The sequence below is a fragment of the Aulostomus chinensis genome, chromosome 14 (genome assembly GCF_037954235.1).
Source record: "Aulostomus chinensis isolate RoL2024-O1b breed Wild chromosome 14, RoL_Achi_v1.0, whole genome shotgun sequence".
In the NCBI taxonomy this organism is placed as follows: domain Eukaryota; kingdom Metazoa; phylum Chordata; class Actinopteri; order Syngnathiformes; family Aulostomidae; genus Aulostomus; species Aulostomus chinensis.
The window spans coordinates 17,930,683-17,955,762 of NC_141333.1; the positions used below are offsets into that span (position 1 = coordinate 17,930,683).

The 25,080-nt window shown below is 42.9% G+C and overlaps 1 protein-coding gene across 1 annotated transcript in view; it reads right to left on the bottom strand.

The window, feature by feature from the left end:
• The window catches only part of ssbp4 (single stranded DNA binding protein 4), an 87,389-nt gene that overhangs the window by 60,661 nt on the left and 1,648 nt on the right, over nucleotides 1-25,080 (bottom strand). Inside the window, exons 2-4 of the mRNA XM_086224154.1 lie at nucleotides 17,095-17,167; nucleotides 12,517-12,578; nucleotides 5,996-6,080 (exon numbers count right to left, since the gene is read on the bottom strand). Coding sequence (XP_086080280.1) covers nucleotides 5,996-6,080; nucleotides 12,517-12,578; nucleotides 17,095-17,167 — 220 coding nt within the window. The remainder of the gene's footprint in view (nucleotides 1-5,995; nucleotides 6,081-12,516; nucleotides 12,579-17,094; nucleotides 17,168-25,080) is intronic.

A 25,080-nucleotide genomic window follows, 5' to 3' on the forward strand; every position in this document is an offset into this window, starting at 1 on the left:
GTGGACTGTCAAGGTGAACATTTCCAAATTTGGTGGTTTAAAAGTAGAGGTTGAACATGTTATTGTGGGTGTTACTAAGTCTGTATGCTGATGATGAAATGATGTGAAAACACCAACACTACTACAGTTCAGAATCTTCTGAAACAATATTCCCTGGTCGTTATTCAATTATATAATGGAGGAACAGAAGCTGTATACTTAATATTTTTATTTGTCTAACTCCATATTCTTTAATATGGCCCCTGGACAGACATGGATCATGTAAACTTGTACTTGACTGGTTTGAGGGAGGCACAGAACTACAAGGCAGATTTTGTTATATGTTCTTTTTTCTGTATTGTTTATTGGACCATAATGTATTTCCTGAAAATGACTGAACTAGTCACACTAGTTTCAATGGGAGAGATAAACAAGTGCCCCGGGGAGTTTTCCAGAATGTAGAATTCATTTGAAGCATTTATTTAAATGTTATGGATGATGATTTTGCAACTAAGAGGGCATTCATGGGTAACTGGGTGAGGGAAATGAAATTGGACTGGGTTGTAAATCTGCATGCAAGGAAGCAAAGTAAACGCTGCAGGGTTTGGCTTCCAGAATAACATCGGCTAGCTGAACACAATACATAGCTAGCACCAAAACTCAGATAAACTATGAAAAACTTCAAAAGGAGTCCCCAGTGTTCAGACACCTTTTTCTTCCAGCAAACTGTTACATCCCCCTCTCTCCCTCTCCAGCTCCCTCCTGCTTCCTGTCTCTCTGTCTCTGCTCCCTTTGTCACTTGTCTTTTTGTCTGTCCCTGGTTTGTTGTCTCCACGTCTGTCTGTGTCAGACAAAGATCCGGGAGCCCATACCCGCTCACTCGCGGAGCTGAGATCAAATGGTAAACCGCAGCACAGTTTAAGCTTGCCCAGAATGAACCTGCAAGGAAGGGAATCGTAAACAATATTTGATCCTCTGCTTCTGTCACTTCCAGACCTCCAGCCGAACACACACACAGCTTGAGGGCAGCACTTTGAGGCTTTGTTGCTTCTCTCAGATAGAGAAAGGTATACACCGACAGCTGACTGGCCTTTTTCATTTACGGGAACTACAGTAAATAACAGCACACAAAGACAGCGTCCTCTCGCTCAGTGCTTGTCTGCCTGCACTGCACGTATGGCTTGATATTAAAAGATGACATGGGCACAAACGGAGGATGTATCGGGGGGCAGGAAGATTGAAAGACAGATAGAGACGGACAGAGATGGTGTGGTGGCACGCTGTTTGTGTGTAGGCTGTATTTAAAGGAAAAAATGGCCATGCAAATCTGTATGAACAAGATATCACGGTGCCAACGCCGACTCCATTCCTCTGCTCTCTCTTTCTCACCTTCATCCCTCCATCCGTACCTACTCTGCTTATATTATGGATGTTATTATTATTCCTGCATGTCGTCATGTCGCCCCCCGCTTCTCTCCTTCCCCCGAGCAAGAAAGCGGGCACTGCTGGCACCCAGCCAGATTACCCAATCAATCTCCTCTGAGAGAGGGGGAGGGCGGCGGGAAACGATGTGGAGGGAGGGAGGGGGAGGAAGGAGAGCATGGAACAGAGGGGAAAGAAAAGAAAAAGTGGCAGGGGGGTTGGAGTATAGTGAAGGCGGTGTTGGCGGTGAAAAGGACCTGAGAGGAATTGAAGCAGGGAAAACAGTGCAGGATGAGTAAATTCTCTCTTAGAAAAAGACAGCGATGGGAAGAAAAGGATTTCAGCAAGCGTGTGGCTTTAAAAATAGGCAAGAGCACCTGGTCGAGCAACATGGGGAGCTGTGGAGATGGAAAACACACAGCCTGTCCAGACAAAGGCTTGACCATCAATGGTTGTTTACAGAGCGCCGCTCCTCCCCTCGTGCCACCTGTTACTGTGGTCCAGCCTAACAATCGTTTAACCCTCTCAAAGAATCCCCAGGCAACCGCCAACAGAGCATCTATCTGCAGCCTGCACACTGGGAACGAAGCAGCGGCAGCAGCAGCAGCAGTGGCGGCAGCAATAACACTATCAGCTTGTGTATTATATCCTCACATTACAGCTGGAACAACTGTAAATTAATCATCACACTGATTAACAGAAAATTGCAAATTATCATCATCGAACACTGAACTTTTGCCTGCTTTTGTTGACGTTGACTATCATATACGGTGGTCTCAGTTTAGGTTATGTCACTATTTTCTAGCATTTTGCTGACAAGATGATAACAAAAAGAAATTAAACTGATGCTGAAAATAACCATTAGCTGCAGCTCTAAATCGATTAACCATTCAGTCTATAAAATGTCCATCAAGCCTTGGCAGAGCCCAAGGCGACTTCTTCAATTGGCTTGTTTTGTCGGTCCTAACAGCCATATTCAATTTGAATATCCACTTAACAGCGATATAAGGAGCAGAGAAAATTAGAACCAGAGATTTATATGATTAATTGATGATCAAAACTGCCTGTTAATTTTCTTAGTGAATCATTTGATGGATGAAATAATAAGTCAAGTTCACAAATGATGCTTTCCGGAACTATGGAACTACAGATGAGGCGCAACTTTGTAAAGAACACGTCAGCTGGACTCCTCCACCTGAGCCATCACCATGACAGTTCTCATCAGCGAGCTGAGGGCTGAGTGGAGCCAGTGAAGCACTGTGATGTGAATGACGCACTTGCGGCACTAAATCTGTGACATGCCGCAGGCAGTGAACTCCGATTGGCACGAATCGCAGATGTTCAGGGTTGTGACCTCTCTGGCAGGGGCGAAGCAAAATGTCTGCAACAACAAGGCTGAGTGTATCACTTCCTGAAAGACTGTTTGTCTGTGATTACAAGTGTGTGCATGTGTGTGTCAGACACAGCGACAACAGCGTCTCATTCTTCTTGGCTGCTTTAATGTGAGCAAAAATGTGTCTGAGCAAACGGCTCACTCGTAAATATGTGTGCTTTCTTCATCACAAAGCCCCACGTCCTTTAATCACTCATATTGAGTTACCAAAGACGTGCCATGTTCTTATAATCAAACACGTTTCCTCAGCAAAGAGCTCTTTTGAGGAAAATCCAAATTCCAGCAGAAAAGAGGACTATAAGATGCGCTGATCTCTTTTAGGAAATAAACATGATTAAAGGGCAGCATGGAGAGGAAGGACAGAAACACAACTGCTACAATTAAGACAACAAGAGGAGAGCACTTAAATTACTTCACCAAGGTACAAGACATCAGTCTCTTCATCATGATACGGTATCATCTCACTTACTTTGAGTGTGTGCATTCATTTGCACACAAGCGTGAGTTTGTGTGTGTGTGTGTGTATGTGTATGTATGTGTTTTTGTTTGTGAGTGGCTATGATAGCAGATTCACTATCCAGGGGTGAAGCCAACCAACGATCCAGCTAGTCAGAGGCCTCCAACTCTGGGAGTACAGCCAGGGCTCCAATCCCACCACATTCCCCTGGATTAGCTGTCAACCAGTCCCCAGATCTCAGGATTAGCACATTATATTCCATTATCTCCCCCAAACTGGAGAGTCCACAACATCTACATCATGGCTCCCAATGGTGCCAGCGGGACAGAGCTGAGAAAGAGGTGTCTTCAAGACCAAACCAAACTGAGCCAAACTGAGCTGAGCCAAACCAAATCTGTAATCAAGACTGTCCACTGGCACAAAGTTTCCTAGCAACCAAATTAGCTCCAGGAAACAATTAAGCAAACCATCTTTCGAAATATCAGTTTTACTTCTGATGTCTTCCCATTGTCATCCACAATAAATTACTATTAGAGAAGAAATTAGAAATAAAAGCTCGTACACATCCATAAATCACAAACCAATACTGGTTTATCATGCACACATTTTTCTTTTCTTCACTCTTCCCGCTGAACGACACACAGAGTAGAGTGTGTATGACTCCTGGGATGCGTGTTGTTTTTCACTCTGTGATCCAGGGGGACTCGGGGGAATGAGGGAGCCGTTATCAGCAAGGGGCCGTGATAGAGACTTGATCAGGCCGTTGGTCTGCGGGGACCGAGGAGCCAGAGTTAATCAGAGACAGACAGACCCCTCATCACCCCGGGGATTCGCACGCTTTGACCCTGACACTCTCTCTGTCACGGAAAGCAGAATGAGACACGCACACACACACACACACGCACACATACACACACACACACACGCACACACACACACGCACACACACGCACACACACACACACGCGCACGCACGCTAACAGTCACAAAAGCACATGTGCTCACTCTTGCATTTTACTGTTGTCAAAACCTCCTGAGTGTACATACACCCACACACAAACACACACCAACACCCACACACACACACACACACACACACACACACACACAAATTTTACTGTCTCGTTTTACTGTTGACAGGCGCTCTAGGTTAAAGGTTCCAGCGTTTGCCAGAATAAAAACTCAATTAGAATAATACCATATTTAAAAAAAGCATTATAATGTGTAGCCTTGAGTATTTAGCTTGGTTTAACTAATTCATACACTCTTAATATTTTCATTCACATCAGCCCACTCAGCCAGACAGGTCACTCAGGCTGACCTCATGAACTTGAGCTGGGTGAAAGGTCAAGACACACTGTCTGAATCCTTGAACTCCTATAAACTCTCACGAGTTCCAATAATGCTGTTTGTGTTTCCCGTTATTGAGTTTAATGCCCAGCAGCAGCGACGGCTTCACGTTTCAAACTGAGCCATACATTGAGAGGCGCTGCAAGCAGCAGCCGTTAAAGAGCTGACATGCAGGTATCCAGATGGCCTACCTCTGGAGAAAGGTGTAGGGAAATTATATGGCATTTAGATTAATTAGACACAGTTGTCAGATTTAATTAACTACTAGGTTTAATTAACCATGTAATTAATCTTATGGTGGTCCAACACATGCACACACACAGTCCGACACAGAGACACACACGCGTCAACCCCGTGCCCACACGTACACATGCATAGTACATGCACAACGAATGTAATCTGTTCAGCTGACATGTGCTCACACTTGCTGTCAAACCTCATAAGAGGGTTCAACTGAATGGGCGCCTAGCCTGAACGAAAGGCGTATGGTAAGATTAGCACCTCTAATCCATTTCAGGTATAATTCTGTTCAGGTGAAACAATAATCTAGAAGACAAAGCCTGGCCATTAATATACAGGGTTTAAACAAGAAAGTGATATAAAATAAAGTAAACAAGCATTTTAAAAGCAAAAGTGACAGGAATTGTTTGCAAAAATGACAGCTGGAGCAACAAAGACCACCAACCACCTTTTCAAAAACGTGTGCGTGTGCGACAGGTTACTGATCGACCGCTCCAACTCTTTAGAAGATGAGAGGGTCAAGCAGGCCGAAGGCTGTGACCTTTCATCACCCCGTCCAGCCCTGCAGCCGCAGCTAGCATAGCTCTAAATGTGTGCTTATATGCATTGTGTGCGTGTGCCCTAATGTGCTTGTGTGATCAGCCAGCTGCTTTATGTGCTTTGACCTTCACTGAAGCTCTGCGTGGACCAATAAATAGCAAGGCATGGGCGTGACCTTTCATCTCAAGCTGATGGTTTCTCAAACACCAGAGGGGTCAGGGGTCAGCATTTGAGGAAGTGCGGCCAGCAGCTGAGGTAAAGTGTTCTGTTGTTTTGGCAGATGTTAGAAATCTGATACCTAATCAAGGCTGATGATGTGAAATGTGATCGACAGGCATGAAGGCTCTGTGATGAAAAATTCAAGATGGAGGTCTCAGGGCTTTCCCATTAAATATAGAAGCAGTGTCTCGAAGTGTTGCATTTTTAAAATGTCTGTCCCATCCAGACATGCAGAACCACAGACACGTCAAAACAGGAACCATGAGAATTATCACAGAGAACAATCCTCTCTGACGCACACTTGTGTAGCCTCACAATCATTCGTCCAAGCATCGGACGAGTGGATATTTGTGCTGAAGTCGTACATAACTGGAGGGTTGTTTAAGTTCACTCACATAATCATGGAAAGCCTTGGCCTCGCTGGAATGTTCACATGTCTCCCTCCGGTCCGGGGCAGCGCAGTACAGATCCCAGAATACACTGTGCACACAGGACAAGAGAGTGACAGACGTTAGACACTCAACTCTGTGATTCACAGAGGTTTTATGCTTCTGATTCCAGCTTTTCTCTCTCTCTTCGATAAATGAGTGGTTTGTATGCAAACTGTGCAGTGGAGATGATGGAGGAGTCGTGAATCTACAGCGGCGACTCGAAAGTTGTGGTGGGTATTTGAAGCATTTCGATCGAGGCTATCAATGCTGTTCAATGATATTCAGCATTTTTACAATTATTGAATTATGTTTTTTTTTTTTTTTAAATCTGATTGCTGATAAATTGAATACATTTAAACAGGTGGTACTTTAATTCATAATAAATGCTGCTCTGAGCTCCTTGCACTTGGTGAAGATAATGTTGAAAAGTTCTTTTAGTATTAAACTGATGCTTCAAAGCTAGTTTTATTTAGGGGTTTGAATTACTCTGTCACCAAGTTTTTCATTTTTACTGCAAATGTATATGAGTTCCAAATATCGATTTTTTTTTTAGGTTACCTATAAATCTACTGGTCACGCACAAGAAGTTTTGTTTTTTTGATTTAAAAGCCCCCAGGAGTTGCCCCAAAATACATATAAATTCACAACTGCGATTAATTCAAAAGTCTTTTCTTGTTTTTTGTTTTCTTTTTTTTTTTTCTTCTATGATAAAACATCCAAAAAAGAGCAAAACAAAGTAGGACAGGTTCATGCTCAAGTGTACCTTCCTTGGGTGCTGATGAAAGCAGAGTCTAATATAGCAACAAAAACAAAGTCAAGTCATCACAAAATGATATGTTAATGTTGCTAATATTTGTTTGTTCTTATCAAATCAGTGAGTCCATCCGGGTTTCAAACAAACATACAAACATGGAATAAAATCATATTGATGAAGGTCAGTAGTTATAATACAGACATAAAAACATTACAGACTGAAAGCCTATAAGCAGTCTGTATACCAGTGAGAGGTACCGTATTCCCCTGCAGGGTTCTCCTGTTAGCGCAAGAGAGCTGTTCCCCAGAAAGGAGGGGTCATCCAAAGCTCCTCCCTGTCTGCCCTGGCAACCTGCAGATTATTGACCAATCAACTGTGGGTTACTTACTGCCCAATCAGCCATGCTCACATTAGTTAATAAGACCAATCCCACTCCTCCAGGGCAGCAGGGGCCACCAGGTCCCCACTCCAAATGGACCCTTAATTACTGCACTGAAATGAAGTACCTGTTAAGGTGGCCCACATTAAGGACTTCTCATTCTTCCACATATTGATTTCATGGGCAACGAAAATGAAAAAAAAAAAAGAAAAGAAAAGAAAAGAAAAAGAATTCATGAGAGGAAATTTTCCCATCATTTAAAGGCACAAATAAACTGTTGTGTGCATTCATCGTGCTGATGCTGAGAACAGCCGTGACACCTGATACGACAGACTGCGAAATGGAGCAGAAAATATTAGCTGATTGCCCAGAACTGTCAGAGAATCACTGTCACATATTTCACATGTTTTCAGTGTAAAGGATTTTCACCCCAGACTTTTGATGCTAAGGGATTATTGTTATCTCTTGAATCCAGTTTGAATAAAACATCCACACTTTTCTTTATGCTCGTTTGATTCCTGCTACGCTATTTGAGACAGCGAGGGTGCAACAATAGGTGTCCTAAAAATAAAATGAATAAACAATAAATTCCAACCTTGGGCATCAACCTCTCAAACTTTGAGACTCAAAAGCATCCGAACTAAAATAGACAAATGTTGTTCAAGTATTTAAAAATGAAAAGACAGTTGGTGCCCTGAGGCATTCAGCTATTGCAGGGGTCCCCTTTAGACAAGAGAGAGACGGTGTTGAACATCTGCGTGTGTGTGTGTGTGTGTGTGTGTGTGTGTGTGTGTGTGTGTGTGTGTGTGTGTGTGTGTGTGTGTGTGTGTGATTTGTGTACTGGGGCCGTCATGCTGTCCCTCTGACACTTGACAATAAAGCCAGTGTACTTTATCACATCTATCGGTCGGTGTTAAAGAGATTGCCGCTCCGTCAGAGACGAGCTGTGGTGAGAAGGCGCGACCATCGCAAATCCAATCAGCTCTCAGGGAAATGAAATGGGATGCAGGTTACAGTTTGTCACCAAAAAAGACACAGCCAGGTGCAGACAGGGGGTAGGGGAAAGGTGATCTAACATCTTCTGGCCTCTGAAGTCTGAAATATATTGCGATTTGAGCACCTGACCTGCGCCTGTCAGAGCCACGCTGGGAAATCTCATTCTTTCTCTGCATAATCTGACGTTGGATCACTGCCGTATGAGAGTGAATGTAGAATCCTGGGACTGTCATTCTTCTGATATTATTTTAGGTGGTTTCTCAGTTGACTAAGAGTAGAGAGGGGATGAAAAGGAGCCATTAGTTATGAAGAGGAGTCAGATTATCGTTCCTATATTGAACATATATTTCCAGGATAAATTGGAATTGAGGGGAGAAAAAAATAACAAATCCAATCTGGATTCGGGCAACACGTAATTTCTGATTTGACAATCACACAAACATTTTGAGGAAAACAGTTGTTGCTTCCTTTCCACAATGTTCAGAAATTATCTGAGAAGTTAAAATTTGGTAATTAGTATCAGCAATTTGCAAGAAATCTTGAAGGCTTCCTAGTAATAGTAAAATGTCTATCCAATTATCTAATCATTCCAATCTAATCATGTAATCATGGGAAGCTGCTTATAGTATTACATGGAGTGACTGGTGGTGGTATTTGAGCCATACAGCTGAATGCTCTTAATTTCAACTGCAACTCGAGGTCATACAAACTTTCTATTTATTTATTTATTTTTAATCTTATTCCTTCAAATAAGAAACAAGTTTGGAAAATATGAGCTGGTACTGTCAGCACATCCACACACTTTGTATCAGAAGGAGGGGATTAACGTCCATCCGTCCAGAAGAAGACAATTACTAAAATTAAATGCCATCCTGATAATTATTTGCAATTAACTGTATTCTGACAAAGCCAGTGCTTACAATCTGCTTTTCCATTATAATAAGGGAACCAAACAAAGACAGAGAGACAGACACTCATACTGCTTGTTGGCAGGTCCACGTGATAATCCTGTGTCTTTTTGGCCAGCCACAGAAACAAGTTTCAAGTAGCCAATAAGTCAGTCAGGCAGGAGGGACAGAAACAGACATTAAGATCAAGATGGAGACATGCGGTGAAGAAGAGGCAGAGAGAGTCTAAGATGTAATTTTACAGAGAGACAACCAACTCGTCTTATCAGAGCAGACTTGTCCTAATGGGACAACATGCTGGAATCAATTCTCCAGGTAGAATCAGTGCATTCAGGCAGCACTGGGCGGGGGGGGGGGGGGGGGGGGGGGCAACAACAGCACTGTGGCATCATGTAAATCAGGACGATTCAATGTAATAAGTGTCAATGCAAAAAGACTGACAGAGGAGAAAGTGATGTCATTTCTGTTATGCATACATCAAATGAGGTGTTGATATCAGAGCAAGTCATCTCCTGTCTGGAAGAACTTGCGCAGTATACTGGATGCAATAGGTTTGTGTTGGACGCATTCATATCCACACACATATCACATGACATCACCCTTTTCTTTCTTCAATACAGCGGCACCCCAAGTTGGCTGTCACCCTGGTTTGGAGGAGAGTGTCTTGGCTGATACACACAGACTATTCACGGAAAACACACCCATGACCAGTCATAGGTTGACGTGGTCAATTGCACCACAAACCATAAAATTCTCTAGCGTGGTTTTGAGATGTATGTAATGCTACAAACTTGCTAACATGAGCCACTTTCACACCAAGATTCAACAAGTCAATTCAATTTTTTCCTGACGCATCAAGTTCCCATCAACACCTGTCTGTCAAAGGGTCATTTGACCTGGGACTGAATTAAAAATCTAAGTTGCTTCAACTTCAGGAACAAAAAAGACAAAAAAAAAAAAACGGGTGAGAGCAGTTCGTTTTTGTTTTGTTTTGTTTTTTTTGACCAGTGGGAATGGGGCGTTACATTGAAGCCCATCTGTTGCTGTCTACTGACAGTGAAATCAAATCCAACAGGCTTTGGTTAGCACGGCATCATGAGTGAAGATGGAGGGTAAGTAGTTGATATATTTTGTCCAGTATCAGGATGATCTGCATGAATATCATTATGTGTTGTGCTGCAATGTCAGAAAAGGGGAAATTCTCCCTCTACTCCACCTCAGGCATCATACCGGAATATGTGCTAGGCTTGTATTCATGACAAGTAAGCAAGTTATCCATTTTTGCTTTCTTACATTTGGCAGTTCATCTAAAAAAAAAAAAAGAGCAATGGGATATTTTTGTACTATATTCTCCGTACATCTTGATGGTAATTGCTAATTAAAAATAATTGAAAGCAGATATAAACAAAGAGTGTAAGGCTCCTGGTAAATGACTTGAATTTAGTGTTCGTGTAGTTGTCAGAAATTCTAGGTATATTATGCTTTAATGTGAACCTGGCAACATCGAGAAGAAAGTCCAGGTAAGGGTTTGCAGAACCCTGTAAAGAGAACACCTCACTGCACCCTGAGCCAGCAGCTGCCACATAGCGGATCCCTCTACAAATTATTGTGCAATGTTCATGTGTGGATGTAGGAGTGTATGTCCTGTGTGTGTATGTGTGTGTATGTGTATGTGTGTGTGTGTGTGTTTAGAATTAGGCGACCATCCAGTGAAAACTGGTTAAAGCAATCGATTTGGGGATAAGGAGGAGACAACGAGTAGCAGCCAATAGAGAAGAAGCTAATGACACAATCAACACCTGCAGCCCTTGCCCAGTCTTTTCTTTATCCTTCCACCCATAACAACAGATGAGTGACCCCCCCCCCCCTTCACACACACACACGCCCCTTCAACCTCAAGCCTTCCTCTGCCCCCCCAGCTCTGGTCTTATACTGAAGCCCCTCCACCCCTACAGGAAACATCCACAGCAGCAGGGACAAGAGGGAAGAAAACCCCAGTGAGGTGCAGAGGAGGCGACAACGGGGGTGGGGCTAAGTTGATGGAGGGGTCGGGGTCTTAGATTTGGCTGTTTAACACAAAAGAGGCTGGAATGCAAAGAGTTAATCCATTCGGGGGGTCTCTCTTCCGCAAACAAAGGACAGGCCTCCAGACAAAGGTTGCGGGAGGGGGGTTGAAGGGTGAGGGATGAGGGAGGTTGGTGGCTTTCCTACCATCTGGAGCTTTTGTTTTGGGGGAGGCTAGAGGTTGAAGGGGGATGTTGGTGGTGAATGGGTGGACAGAGGACTCTGCCATCCTTTTACGGACCCCACCCCCAGCGAGTCTCCACGTCCACGTGCTGCGTGGCTCAGACAGACGCCCCCCAGCTAGGTCATATACACTGTAGACCTGCCCCACTCAGCCTGGCAAACACACACACACACACACACACACGCTGGGCAACTTTCCCCAAGCTCACTTATTGGTCTGGGCGGCAGCAGGGGCAAACTTGTGCTGTGCTGTATATTTGTGTTTGTCATTCTGTCAGTATTACTGGTAGCTGTCCAATTGAGAGCTGTCAGGTTGAGAGAAGCCAGGCTCTTTAAGTACCATTATGAGCCGTGTCGACACACTGCACAATTATAACACACACTGGGGCCAGAGAGGATGAATGAATGAAGCTGTGTGTCCACGTTTATTACACAGGGCCAGCCAGGGGGCTTTGGGGATGAGCCGGATAGCATGAATGACAAACAAAGCGGACCTGTCAAACCTCTTATTCCGGCTCTCTTTGCCCTCGTGGGAGGATCTAGCCTCTTCCTTCTTACTGCTCATCAGCTTCGCCTTAAAGTTGGATTTGCTAGCTCATGGCCTGACAACAGGAAAGGGGAAGCCTGCATTTGGGTGTTCCCATTCCCTCTCATTCAGGCATGAGGGAAAAACAGTCAGGCTGTAAGCCCACTGACCCTGTTCTCCAGCCAGATAGAAAAACACTCTTGTCTATTTATCTAGCATTAGCAGATCTGACAGATTTGTTTAAAGAAGCAGAAAAGAACAGAGGAGCAACCTGTGTCAGAGCCTTGCTCTGTTAAATGGGGCATCAGGATAAACGACGCCTCAGAATCATCTGGATTTGGAATCTTTTTACGGTTGTACAAAGACAGTACATGCTACATTTACAGATGTGCGGTTTAAAAAGACAAGTGTTCGGATTAGCTAACAGAGAAAAGGTATGTCACCTGTCAATCACAGGGATACCAGGAGTTCAGCACTTAAACATGTGTGAGATGATGCACTTAGCATTCCCTGCAATTACTGTCCCTCCCACCTCTGCACATTCTTTCACATCATCAAGAGTACTTTTACACTATGAATTTGAGCTGTGGTGTGCGAGTGTGTGTGTGAGTGTGTGTGTGTGTGTGTGTGTGTGTGTGAGAGAGAGAGAGAGAGAGAGACAGGGGATATACGTACCACCACCATGAGTGTAAGAATCCTGGAGGTTCCCCAAGTGTGATGTTCTTCTCCCATCGGATCTATGAGGGAAAAAAAGAGAGAGGAAGACACAAGAAGGGAAATGAAAAATTAGGCGCCGCGGCATGTTTTATGCATAATGTAATTATTTTGTTTAAATGTCCTCCCAAGTTTAGACAGACAGAGCGACTGTCGGATAGAAAAATAGGCCGCCTGGCAGTGCAGTGGAGTGTGGCATAGAATTTGTGCATAAGACAGTGTGACTGTCTCGAAGCAGCAGGCCTCACAAAGCAGCAGAACTCCTGCCTGTATCTGGACACTGAGATAAGATCCAGGTAGAGATAGCAGAGCTGCTGCCTGCTTCACACACTCCTGACATGACTCCACACACACTGAAGCATTGAGCGGGTGCTTACATGCGGTCTGAGTGGTGAGAGTGTGTGTGCAAGACACCATGAAAGCGGCCAGATTTCTCTCTTTTTTTTCTATACAGTAACAAAAGATAGAAGCTTCTGATTTCTATTAAAGTGTCTATTCTATAGATTTCCCCAGTGGACTTTATAGTGATCTGTGGGTGTGGGCCTGTTGATTTAATGCTGCTAAAGAGCTGAGAGAGCAAGCAATCGCAAAGTAGCACTCGAAGGGATAGGGTATATTGTGTTTACTATGAAGTAAATGTTCTCTGCTGCGTGTGTGTACACCTGTTTTTTTATTACCAAGTGGAGACCTTTTCTAGTATAAACACTGACCTTATCAGGTCCCCTAGTCCTCAAGGGGGCCAAAGGCTGGTCCTAATTTGGCACAATTTTTGAGGTCCTGGTTACAGTTAGAATTAAGAAGTTCAGGTGTAAATCGAGGTTGGATTAAGGTTAGTCGTTAATTGATTAGGTTTAGGATTAGGACTTCATTTAGGCTGTCCACATGAATGGATGTCAATGGAATGTCCAAATAAGGACAGCGAAGAAAACCTCTGTGTGTGTGAGTGTGTATGTGTGTGTGTGCATATATGTGTGTGTATGTGTTCCCTGCTGGAGGAGGAACAGAGGCTAATTGAGGGAGGAGAGTCCTGCTGATACATACACACACCTGCTCAGTAATGACCAGGTGTGTGTATCTGTGCCTTCAGTCTACCCGGCGAGGATAGAAGTCCCTTTGCATTTGAAACATGAGTGTGTGTGTACATGCAGCTAAAAAAATGGCATAATTGCTACAGTGAAAAGGCTTCATCATGAATGCAACAAGTTCACTACATCCTTTTTAAGCTGTATGTGCAGTCTTCCCCATATGTGTTGATACACAGATTCTGAATCTAAAGGAGTTTTATCCAGCATTGTCTTCTTTATTGGGACAACTGCTTTATCAGAGTGGTGAGTGAGAGTGTTCTCTCATATTGCGTGTACACTACGCTCCTATGTTTGCTTTGGATGCACAGATACGAGAATGACAGAGACATAAGAAGTTCCTGAACAGTGAGGTGACAAAGACAGGAAGTTGATGAGGGTGGGTTAATCAAAGTATTAACAAAAGGAACATGAGTAGGAAATAGTAGCATGAAAAAGGTGATGGGCTCTTGTGTGGGAGAGCTAGATAACGATGAGCGAGTGCCAACATTTTGGCTGAGTGATGTAGACGGATAGAACAAATCCTCTCTTTTTACACCCGTTTTTCTAATACTTCTGAGAAATCCTTCACTTTAAAAGCTACTGCTACAAGGTGAAAGGTCAAGTTGCTGTTTTTAGTTGGATGTACCCATAACTGTCAGTGTAATCCAAATACACTGACTCTGACCATATAAGACTACTAAATAAAACGTCGCATGGGTTGAAATAAACAAATTAAGCATTATACTTTTAGAGGCGCCACGTTTTAGACAAATGGTCAAATTGACGAAAAAGTCTTAGCGTGCCTCGCGGACATTTGGACTGCTAGAGCGTGCATGTTGCTTTGATCACTCTCTGACCGCTAAGTGTTGTTTTAATGTGCAACGGACTGTGTGTGTGTGTGTGTGTGTGTGTCTCCAGTTGCCTGTGACCCAGAACTTCACCGGTTTGTAGCCGCTCACCAATTGCACTCCCTCAATCTCTGGGAGAAGATTCACCCACAAGGGCAATGAAATCAGCAATGTTCTGTGCAGCACTAACACTTAATCTCTCAGCGTGCCTCCATCTCTGCCTCATAATTTTGCTCCAGGTTGTTAGCAGCTGGGCCGTCCTTATGTCCCACCTATTCCGCTCACTGCACGCACTATACGCAAAGCCAATCAATTTCTGTCTGATTGCATCTGATTGATACGCTCACGTACCAACAATTGGCATTTGGGACCACTTTCTCGTCTTTGTGAGTGTTTCTTTTTTTCTTTTTTTTTTGGAGGCAGGAGGGACACTTCTTTCAACTAAGTATCTTAACATTAACAAGATTAAAATAAAGCATATACTGCTTGCAAGATGAGGTGCGTTTGTGCAGAAATCCACACTTTCACGAGCTTCATGACCAGAAACAGGTCAGTTACCAGAGTTTGCATGTCCAAGTTCATATGTGGAGGATTTCAGTTTCACAGCAAACATTTGTGTCAGGCGCTTCCAGAGGTTTTATTCATGTCAGCGTAAGATTCATATTCATTCTCTAGAAGAGGATGACAATTTCTTTCCACATGGTTTAGAATTAAAAACTCACAGGGATTTGAATAATGCAATACTTACAGAATCAAAACATTTTTTCAACCTGATGAAAAAAATCTGGGATGTTGTTCCTTTAAGACCGCAGCAAACCCTCACATGCTTCTCCCTGTAAGACCTGATGCAATGTCCGTCTCATTGTTCGTGTAGTTTATTGATTTTTTAAACATCTGATGAGCAGCAGGGCAAAGGCAAGTCATTTTCCACTGAAGCAATTTAATGTTTCAATCTGCTAATGAGGCAGAAAAATACTCCTGTTCGTGGACAGAGATTATTCCATCAAGTTTTTCTAAAGTTTTAGGTTATTCCCAGAAATGCCATGGTTGATGCTGAAAATCCTAAATAATCTGAAATAAATACAATATTTTTAACATTCCAAGAAAAGAAAATATGTTTATCGAGCCTGTCCCACCTCTACCAAGAATTTCCCATCAACTTGATTTTGGCTGTTTAATATCATAGTTTAAATATTTGCTCCTCGTTAAATACAAACAACGTGACTGTTCTCTGGTTGTAAATATCCACTGACAGCAGCTGATGATGAAATTGAATGTCCTGGTCACAGAAAACCCTGATACACACGGAGCAGCTACCGGGGAGAGTTTAACGTATAAGAGGTTTGGTTTGTCTGAAAAAAAAAATGATGACTCTCATGTTCAACCACCACAGGACACATTGGAACTAACAATGAATTCTGAGATGATTTGACGAAGTGGGGCTGTTTTTGATGGAGTTCACGTGGGCGGTTCTCACTAATGATCTGCAGCTGATAACACCCTTGAGTAGGTAAATTATGTTGAGGTTTGCTGCTGGCTCAACTAGCTTTATGTGTTCGACATGAGATGTTGAGAGACATGAAGTCCTGCGAGCAGGGACAGCAAATACTAACTTAGCATGTCTCACCTCTCACCAGCAGCTGTGACCAGTCAGCACCCCTAGTCCAGAGCCACAACAGCTTAACATCAGTTCAGCAAATTCTACACTTATATAACATGAAACGACTAGAGATGGAAGGCTTCGACACCTACATTCTCACCTAAAAATTGTTTATGATATAGATAAAAAAAAGTAGTATCCTTCTTGGCTTTTCCAGAAGATAATCCTCTGAGCTCGACTTTAAGAATCTCAATCAACTCACACAGGTAGTTGCCACAGAATCGTTGTGTGACTCTACTCTGAGCTCACCTGATGAAATGATGTCAGAATTAAATAGTATTCCTTTGCTTCACATTAATGCTCTCTCAGTGCGGGGAAGTGTATTAAATGGAGCTGAATAAAGTCAGCGTGGAGTAGAGGTGTCATACAGTAGAGGGCCTGCACGGCTATATAACCATTAGCAGGAAGGATGTCCATTAAGGAAGAGGATGCAACACATTAGAGGTCTTAGCTCTTACACTGTTGGGGGACCTAATATGATACTAATCAGTCGAACAGAACTGGGACAAATGGCTACACTTGGTCTGGTTTCACATATTCAATGTTCGCTCCACTTCACAAGGACTGACTTAGCTTCGTAAATGTCATAACAGAAAGCAAACAACAACACATGCAGACAATATGTCAAACTGCTCTAATTAACCAGAGTAGATGATTACAAATTAGAACTAATAATGGAGGGCGGATAATCACATCAAGTAGCTGAACCGACGCCATGTTTACATTGTCCCAAATTAATAGAGTCAAAAGAACAACGTTGTTGTTCAGCAACAGCGAAAAAAACAAGTCTTGTCTCATTAATTTATTAATGCTGTTACAGTTTTCAATGTCGAGACTCAGAAGATTCCTCAGCAGCTGCTTGAGCCCAGAACATGTTGGGATGTTGAATTCCTTTCCTGGTTATACAATAGAGGGGGAATCACACTCATGCTTCAGTGCAGGATGTCAAAGTGAGAGAACTTCTTACCTCTGACAGGAAGGTCTGTGCTGATTTCTGTGCGCCGACATGCAGCAAATACTCATACACATATAAAGCTAACCTGCAAAACAAAGAGAGAGGGAAAAAGTGATGAGTCACATTTTTAAAATCTCTTGATTCACTTTCTGAAACTACTTTAAGTTATAAAGCAATGCTAAATCCCTCCATGCTTATGAGTTATTTTATTCCAAGAGGCCCGATAGATAGGCAAATATTAGAAACTTATCACAGTTCTCTTGGATGGAACTCAGATAAACAAGAGTGAATAGCAGAGTGAAGAATGGAGGGGTTGTACATGTGTGATGTAAAGCTCAGCAGCTCTGAGCTAAAGAGCCTCTGTGGCACTCAGCCACATCCCTGTGGTTTCGGGAACTCTGCTGTTGCGGCACACAGGCTGAAAACAAAACAGTGCAGACACGGAGCAAAACACGGGCAGAGGAGACGAAAAACACCCTTGAACATGGTAGAAGTTGGACTCTCACATATCACCGCCATGGTAGCTGGAATCCTGCTGGATGTGACTGTCAGACACAAAGATGCTGAGTAGATTTAAGGCTGGAGGAATGGTGATGGAATGGCTCCTAAACAAACCTTTCAATCTATTTGCTCTAAAGTTTCGTTGACGACCTGCTAATGAGTGTTTGGCTTCACATCCGCAGCAGAATAATACCACATTGGGCCAGACCCTCACTCCTTGATTCAGTGTAGATACCAAACTTGTTACTTAAAAGGGTCGCGCCTGACAGAAATCCATGTTAAATAAGTAGTGTCCATGTTTCAGTACCTGGGTGGGAGCAAAGTTATACCATCTTCCCACTGCACAAACTCCCATACACGCTGAGTTTCAGACCGGTAAACCTGCTTTGAGAAGCCAACTGTTCTTGTTCCAATTGCAAGTATACGAGGAGATGCTGTTGTGTCACCTTTGACATCACAAATACAATCGCTACACAGGAGAGAAATATGAGGCGCTGTCAAATTGCGCCAGATTATCTTGTATCCATTCTGTACTAAATGCAGTAAAAGCGGCATGGAGGACGGTGACATGCTTCTGTTGTATTTCTGACATTAGTATGTTTTTCAAACTCAACACTGACTGAATGATGTTGGAGCTCTGCTGAATGCAGATAGATTGAATCTGTTAGTGAAATGGCTAATAGTCATGGAAGTTACCAGCAGAGGCGACAAGCTTTCATTAGATTCATGTACTTTGTGAATTGTGGAGCTCCAACTGCTAGTTGTATGTGAGTTGGTGGGATTGGAATTGGCAATTACAGTTTTATCCTGCATTTTTTTCCCCCATCCATGCCAATGTCTACCCGTAATACAGGATCATTTGAACCGAGAGTGAATGCCAAATAATACCCTTGACATTGCAGACAAAAAGTGTTGATTGCTGAATAGTTGCAGGTCTTAGCTTTTTTTTTGGGGGGGGGGGGTGGCAATGGAAAAGCGGCTATAGACCATGAGACATCACCTTTGCAACCGGATGAAGTCCAACAGCCAGGGTGATGGTGAACTGAGAGCGGTCTCAAGTGCAGTTACACTTTGATTCAACAACACTTAGTTCATGTGAAATGCAAAGATGGCCACAGCTTTGACCTGCCAAGTGACTATGGAATGAAATTGGGTTGCAGTTAGGATCTGGTATGTTGCCACATCATCATTTGATGAGACTCATGTTTGAACTCTATGTTGTTTATTAAAAAAAAAACAAAAAACCTGAGTAAAACACATGGTCATGCACAAAATACGATGTCAAAGCCAAAGAGCCCAAAAGCGAAGTCCCCTGCAGCTCAGGTCAGCAGCAAACCTGCAGTGTGCAGGACTGATGAAACTGAAAAGTGTGACATCAGCAACTTGACATCTTCAGGCAACTATTATCACAAGTGGATTCACACAACAATTTCAGTCAGTATATCAGACCTACATTCTTCAGCATTTATGTGTCTTAGTCAGATGGGGGGGGGGGGGCAAGTATTGTTTTGAAAACTTGTTAGATGGAATCAATTCAAAAATCAGCTTACACCCAGCATTCAGCACCTAAACCGGTCAAGTTTGGTGGAACATTTCTGGGTCTGTTTGGGAGCTGACACACATCTTTGGACCAGTGACTTAAAGCTGAGCTCATGTGTGAGTATTCTTTGTACATAACTCACTGTGCAGGCTCTGTACAACTGCGCGTACTGAATCTGTGACACCTCTGGGTCGCTTCATATTCACAATGGTATCCATCTTTCTCTCCATCATCACTCTCTCACCCTTGTTAATTGTCGTTGCTTTCATCCGGCCGACTGGGCTGACGCTCACCTCTCAAGAGCGTCCGGATTACTGCAGCTGAACCTAAGCAAACTAAAGCTAAACTCTGTATCTGAAGACAAATCTTTCACAACTTAAGGAGCAGTCACACACACACACAAACACACAAACACACACACACACACACACACACACACACACATTCACCCACAAACATCCAGCTGCTTTGTTTTGCTGTATAACTGACGAGTGACTTGTGCTGATCACGTGTCAGATACAGAGTTATGATGCTGAACGACTCTGAACCAATCAAACATGCTGAGCAACCTGCTCCAACTGTAGCATCAGGCACTACACTGTATCACTTTGCACATCAGATGCATCTGCATCATCAACACCTATTTCAGATCCGTAGTACAAACACACTATTTAATAGAAAAGATTCACTCTTAACAAGAAACTTGTGAGTGTGTTTGCTGCATGTGGTGACAAGGGACTGTTCAGAAGTGAGGTCTCTCAGAATGCTTGGAAATGTTTAAAATGAATCGCAAATAATGTTTGCTCATTTCTCTCTCTGTCTCTCTCTCTTTCTCTCTCTCACACTCTCTCTCACACACACACACACACACACACACACACAAACACAAAACCTGAGTTGAACTTTTTCCTACTCCAGGGCAAACCAATGGATGGAGATAGATGCTTGATCGGATTGGGATTTCACCCACATGGCCAGTTGTGTCAGTACGGGCCACCAGCAATCTCAACTCACTAGAAAACTGAATTTATTTGTCATTTGTAGTTGTGTTTTAGTTGTGTACTCTTTTTGAAATGTTGTTTCATACAACTGTTTGAGAAGTCACCCACAGAAACTGTTTGAAAAAAAGCTAAAAAAGGCAAATAATCTTGGGAGGATGACCCATCCAGTGTCAACTATCGCTAGGCAAACCAATCAAATCAACAAACCCCCGGTAGAGGCAAAGTGTGAAAGCATCTTCTCCATCGAGAAAAGTCTTAAGTGGTGTTCTTTGCTCTACTTTTAAAGAAGAAAATACTCTCCAGGTGTGATATAACTGAACTACATCATCGCTGTCATTAATTCTTGAGAAGCTTTTCGAATGAACAGTTATTTCTCCCGCTCGGCACAACACCTCAGAGGATGCTGATTGTTCAAAACAACTGGTAGTCCGGACCCAAATGCATAACTTGAGGTTTGACAGGGCGACGCTGTCTTACAAGTTAATAGCCTATAAAGAAAATACAGCAGTAGGAGCAGTGCAACACGTTAGCTAATACAGCACAGCGAGACTCCGTTTATCCACAAGGCCACAAGTGTCGAACTCCGGAAAGACCGTCAAACTCTAGAAAACAGACATTATTTGCCAAAATCTTCACAGTCAAGGGAAGGTTAAAAGTTCCCATGTTCTGGGTCAAATATGGAATCAGATGATGTCGCCTGTAAAAAGAAACTAGTCTCCTCTGTGATGTAAATTACCCTGTAGCAGGCGCCATCTCCCATATATCGTTTTCACACTGAACAGGATTGAACAGAGATTCCCATGAGCACTGCTGCAATGAAATTTTCATGGCAGGATCTGGTGTGATCTGAGGGTCTCTTTGCCCCAGAGATGGGCATCTGCCCTGGCTGCAATATATTATTTAAAACCCCTCCTTCAACCAAGCTTCAGGGGACACCTTCAGTTACTCTGTCGGGGGCAGAAAGTGTGACGCGCATGGGGAGAAGACTTTTTGTGATCTGATGGAGGAAGTCAAGGTGGGTAAAGGAGACCCTGGCCTCCACGTTTCCTCTGTGGCTCCCTGAATTCCTCCACACGTCACTCAGTAATAAAAGATGAGACACTGACAAGACAAACCACATGCAGTCCGCTCACAATTCATCTTCCTCACCTTTCAACCTCTCTCCTCCTCATGAACTTCAACAATAAAGTATGTCAACGCACATTAGAGAAGAAAGCTATGACCTACAACACTGTCTCTTATCTTCATCATCTTCCTTGTGAAGGATAATGAGAACTTCAAGTCCACACATCAAGAAGATCTCTCCCACTGCTGCCTCCATTTCAAGAAACATACCTGACATTTTGCCCCAGGCTGCCCCCATCAAGCTTTCCCTTCCCTTCGCTTGCCTCCAGAGACAAGGGCATCTCAGCTGAGTTTAGCCAGCTAAAGCACAGACAGTTAGCAAATTAACTTTCATGTCTTTGTTTCAATAATTCAGCAGCAGGAGCAGAGAGGGTGAGGTGAGGTATGCAGGGAGGAAGTGATGGAGCAGGATTAAGCAGAGCTGTTACTGCCTCTGCTCCAATATACAGTCTAATCTAAAGATGTGTGGCATGCATAATTTATTTCATTCACCACTACTCTCAAACGCAGCACCAAGTGTAACTGGATGAAAACACAAAATATCTTTTTAAATATTTATGAAAATGATACAAGAGGCATGGCGTAGATCTGCGTGTGAGGTGGTTTGCATGTAGCGATGCATCACGTGAAGGTGAATGAGAGACACCTGTGATACAGAGAAGTAGTTTCACTAAAGCTTATTCCCACTGCACACGCTGTTTGTGTTTGCTCGGCTTTGTTATGGCTGCTCCTTTGTCAAAACAAATCAGTGTCAATAAGCATAGCACGCGTAGCTTTAGCCATGGGTTAAGCCACACATTGTCACACACACGCACGCACACACACACACGCACACACACGCACACACACACACACACACACACACACTTCTGTGGTGCTTCAGCTGCCGAGCTATCTAACCTGATAACTCGTGCAGTTCCAACTTTTCAGGAAAGAATCAGAGCAGGTGATGATGGTTCCTGATAGCTGAGTCGATTATCACGAGCCTACCACACAGTTTCACAATCATCGAATCCTCTATTCTAAGGACAGAAGTATTTGTACTTACTGAGAATAAATTATTAACACATTTTGAAAGAATCTTTTGTTTTCTAAGTCAGAGGATACTTTGTTACATAACATATTTAAATGTTCACACGGATGCTTTTCTCTGTGTGCTAATAAAAAGACATGTAACTGCACTTGAGGCCTGTTTACGTTCTCTGATATTCAACTTCAGTCATGCAGCCTCAATATTTATACTGTGTGCTTTAATTCAAGAGAGGAAACTAACAAATTTGTGCGGTTGCACCCACAGCAGCTGACGAAAGGCAGCATTAATTGACTGTTGTCATAGCTGAATGCTCGGAGGGTAAATCAAGGGTTTCTTTACTTTTAGAGCAGTGTTTTTGCCTATGTCAGTGCGCAGCTCTTTATGCTCCCTTCAAAAGGCTAAAATGCAGATGGCACAGCCATCTGTGAGGAATCAAAACCACACATTCAAACCTGAAGATCCCCATTAAACTGCATGTAAATAGATGGGAGGAGTCAGAGGAGGAGTGGAGGATGTAAAGAAACCCATGTTCAAAACAAACTGATTAACTTTACACTTGAGGATCTTTTCCTAAACAAATCCAGCGACACTCCAAATCACACAAAAACGTGTCTGTAAACAAACACAGATTATCAGAAAGCTAATTTCGAGAGCAGGATTCTGTAGGAAAGAAAGGACGTGCTTTTAAAAAATGAGATGTTTGATCAAGCTGTTAAATATATTTGTGCGTTGAACCTTTAATTAAGATGCCGGATTCATCAGCGCACATTTCAAAGAGGTTCCAGTTACTAAATAATAAGGTGACATTAATATTGAAGCTGCTGTATTAGCCCTGTTCAAATTAAATTAAACACAACAATAAACTGTGAGGAGTAATTAATTTCTTCGGTAGCAAAAGCACCACTTCTTTCCTCTTTTTATTTTCAATTAGAATGTTTTCTTTTTTACAAAATGTCTCACCGCAGTGTTTCTCAAGGCCATGCAAAAGAAAAACACTTGACGCCCGCCTTGTGCCTGCTACCTGTGATCTCAAGACAATGAGACCCGACAGCTGAGATCCACTCGTATGGCGAAGGCCTTGGCGGAGTGTAGGAATCCACAAGAGTGTGAAATATATATGTGACTGTTTGTTTTATGCTGTGTTTCTAAACAAGAGGGCCAGATTCAAGTCTTGGGTTCAAGGCTGTGATGGAAATAAGAAGAAAGAAAAAAAAACAAAAAAAAAAAACACACAAAAAAAACCCCAACGCATCTCGCACACACACCTATGTGCTTACTCCAGCTTGGATATGGCCATGTTTTCATCCCTGAGAATGGCTGCGTCTCATTCAGGAGGCTGGTAACTGAAGTGCCTGGCAACCGTGGAGGACCAGACAGTCACGCAGTCAAGTATTTGCTTCTGCTTAGGAACTCAAGTTTGGTGGTTCTGACAGGATCCCACTGAGGAAGTTTATTTTCACTCGTCTGTGATTAAATTCTGATCATGTTTAAAAAAAAAAAAAAAAAAAAATTCTGTCATTGGTTGCAATTGCATTGTTCAATACCGGGATTTAATTAACTGTCCAGGAAAATGTAGATTCATGTGTCTGTGTTACTTCACAAAGTTAGGTAAAGCAGTGACACACTGAAAATCCCACTCTCAGCAACACATAAGTCGGGTTTCCATCCATGCATTCTGATGCACATTTTTCAAGTATGTCATTTCAAAACTTCCTCAATTTTGGAGAAAAAAAAAAACGTTAATTTGAGTTGGTTTTGCCATTTTTGAAAAAGAGCTGGAAACAACTGTTACAAATAAACTCTTGACGTCGCAAGTCTTTGACTCCTGTGACTGACTGTGGTCATCATATAGATTCCCGAACTTTGTCTCTGGAGCAGCAACACGTCCGATACTAGCTGGTACTTCAGGACAATCACAGCTTGTCAAACTAGTTTTTTGCTGACTGATTCTTCTTCTTCTTCTTCTTCTTCTTCTTCTTCTTCTTCTTCTCTCAGATACCGCCACAACCATATGCCACGTACCCAATATCGCCATCTTCTGGCGGCGGCCTGTTTTATTCACTCCAAACCAGTTGATGGAAACACTCCGAATGGACATATCCCTCTCCGCAACATTTCCACACTTGAGTTAAATTCGTTTCGAGGTTAAAGTTTACACACAACTCAGATCAGGCTCGTTCACAGAGCACCGCTATTTTGTCAGGTTTTGGTATCAGCTGATATCCAAAACGAAGGTGTCAACATGGAAAATTTGGATGTACACCTAATCTCTGACCTCCGGGTTAAAAAAAACTGCTGTTGGTTCATCTAAAATATTTCAGTAGGTCCGATTTTTAGTAATTTCACCTTGAATGTTTATTTCGGTATTTTTTTTTCAAGAACTTTCTCATTTGAAGGTCTAATCTCTCCCCGATGTGCCGCTGTGACGTCAGTCTGGTTCGATCGCATGGTGAAATGTGAAATGTGAAAAAAATTCCATTGGGCTTGCCCTCTTTATAATATCTGAATATGTAAGCAAGCATATGAATATGCAAATATGAATATGAACTCATTCACTGATGCACCGGGGCAGCTGCTGTGAGTGCCACTTTTACAAGGAAACATGTGTTGGCCCTGCAGGGCAGGTTAGGGTGACAAGACAGGTGAGGGGAGAGGGCAAGCGTCGTCCATTATGTCTGGTTAATACACACACACACACACACACACACACACACACACACACACACACACACACAGGAGCGAAAATATGTGAAGAACATAAGGTTTGCTGCACAGTTTTTCATAAATGGCAGTAGGGA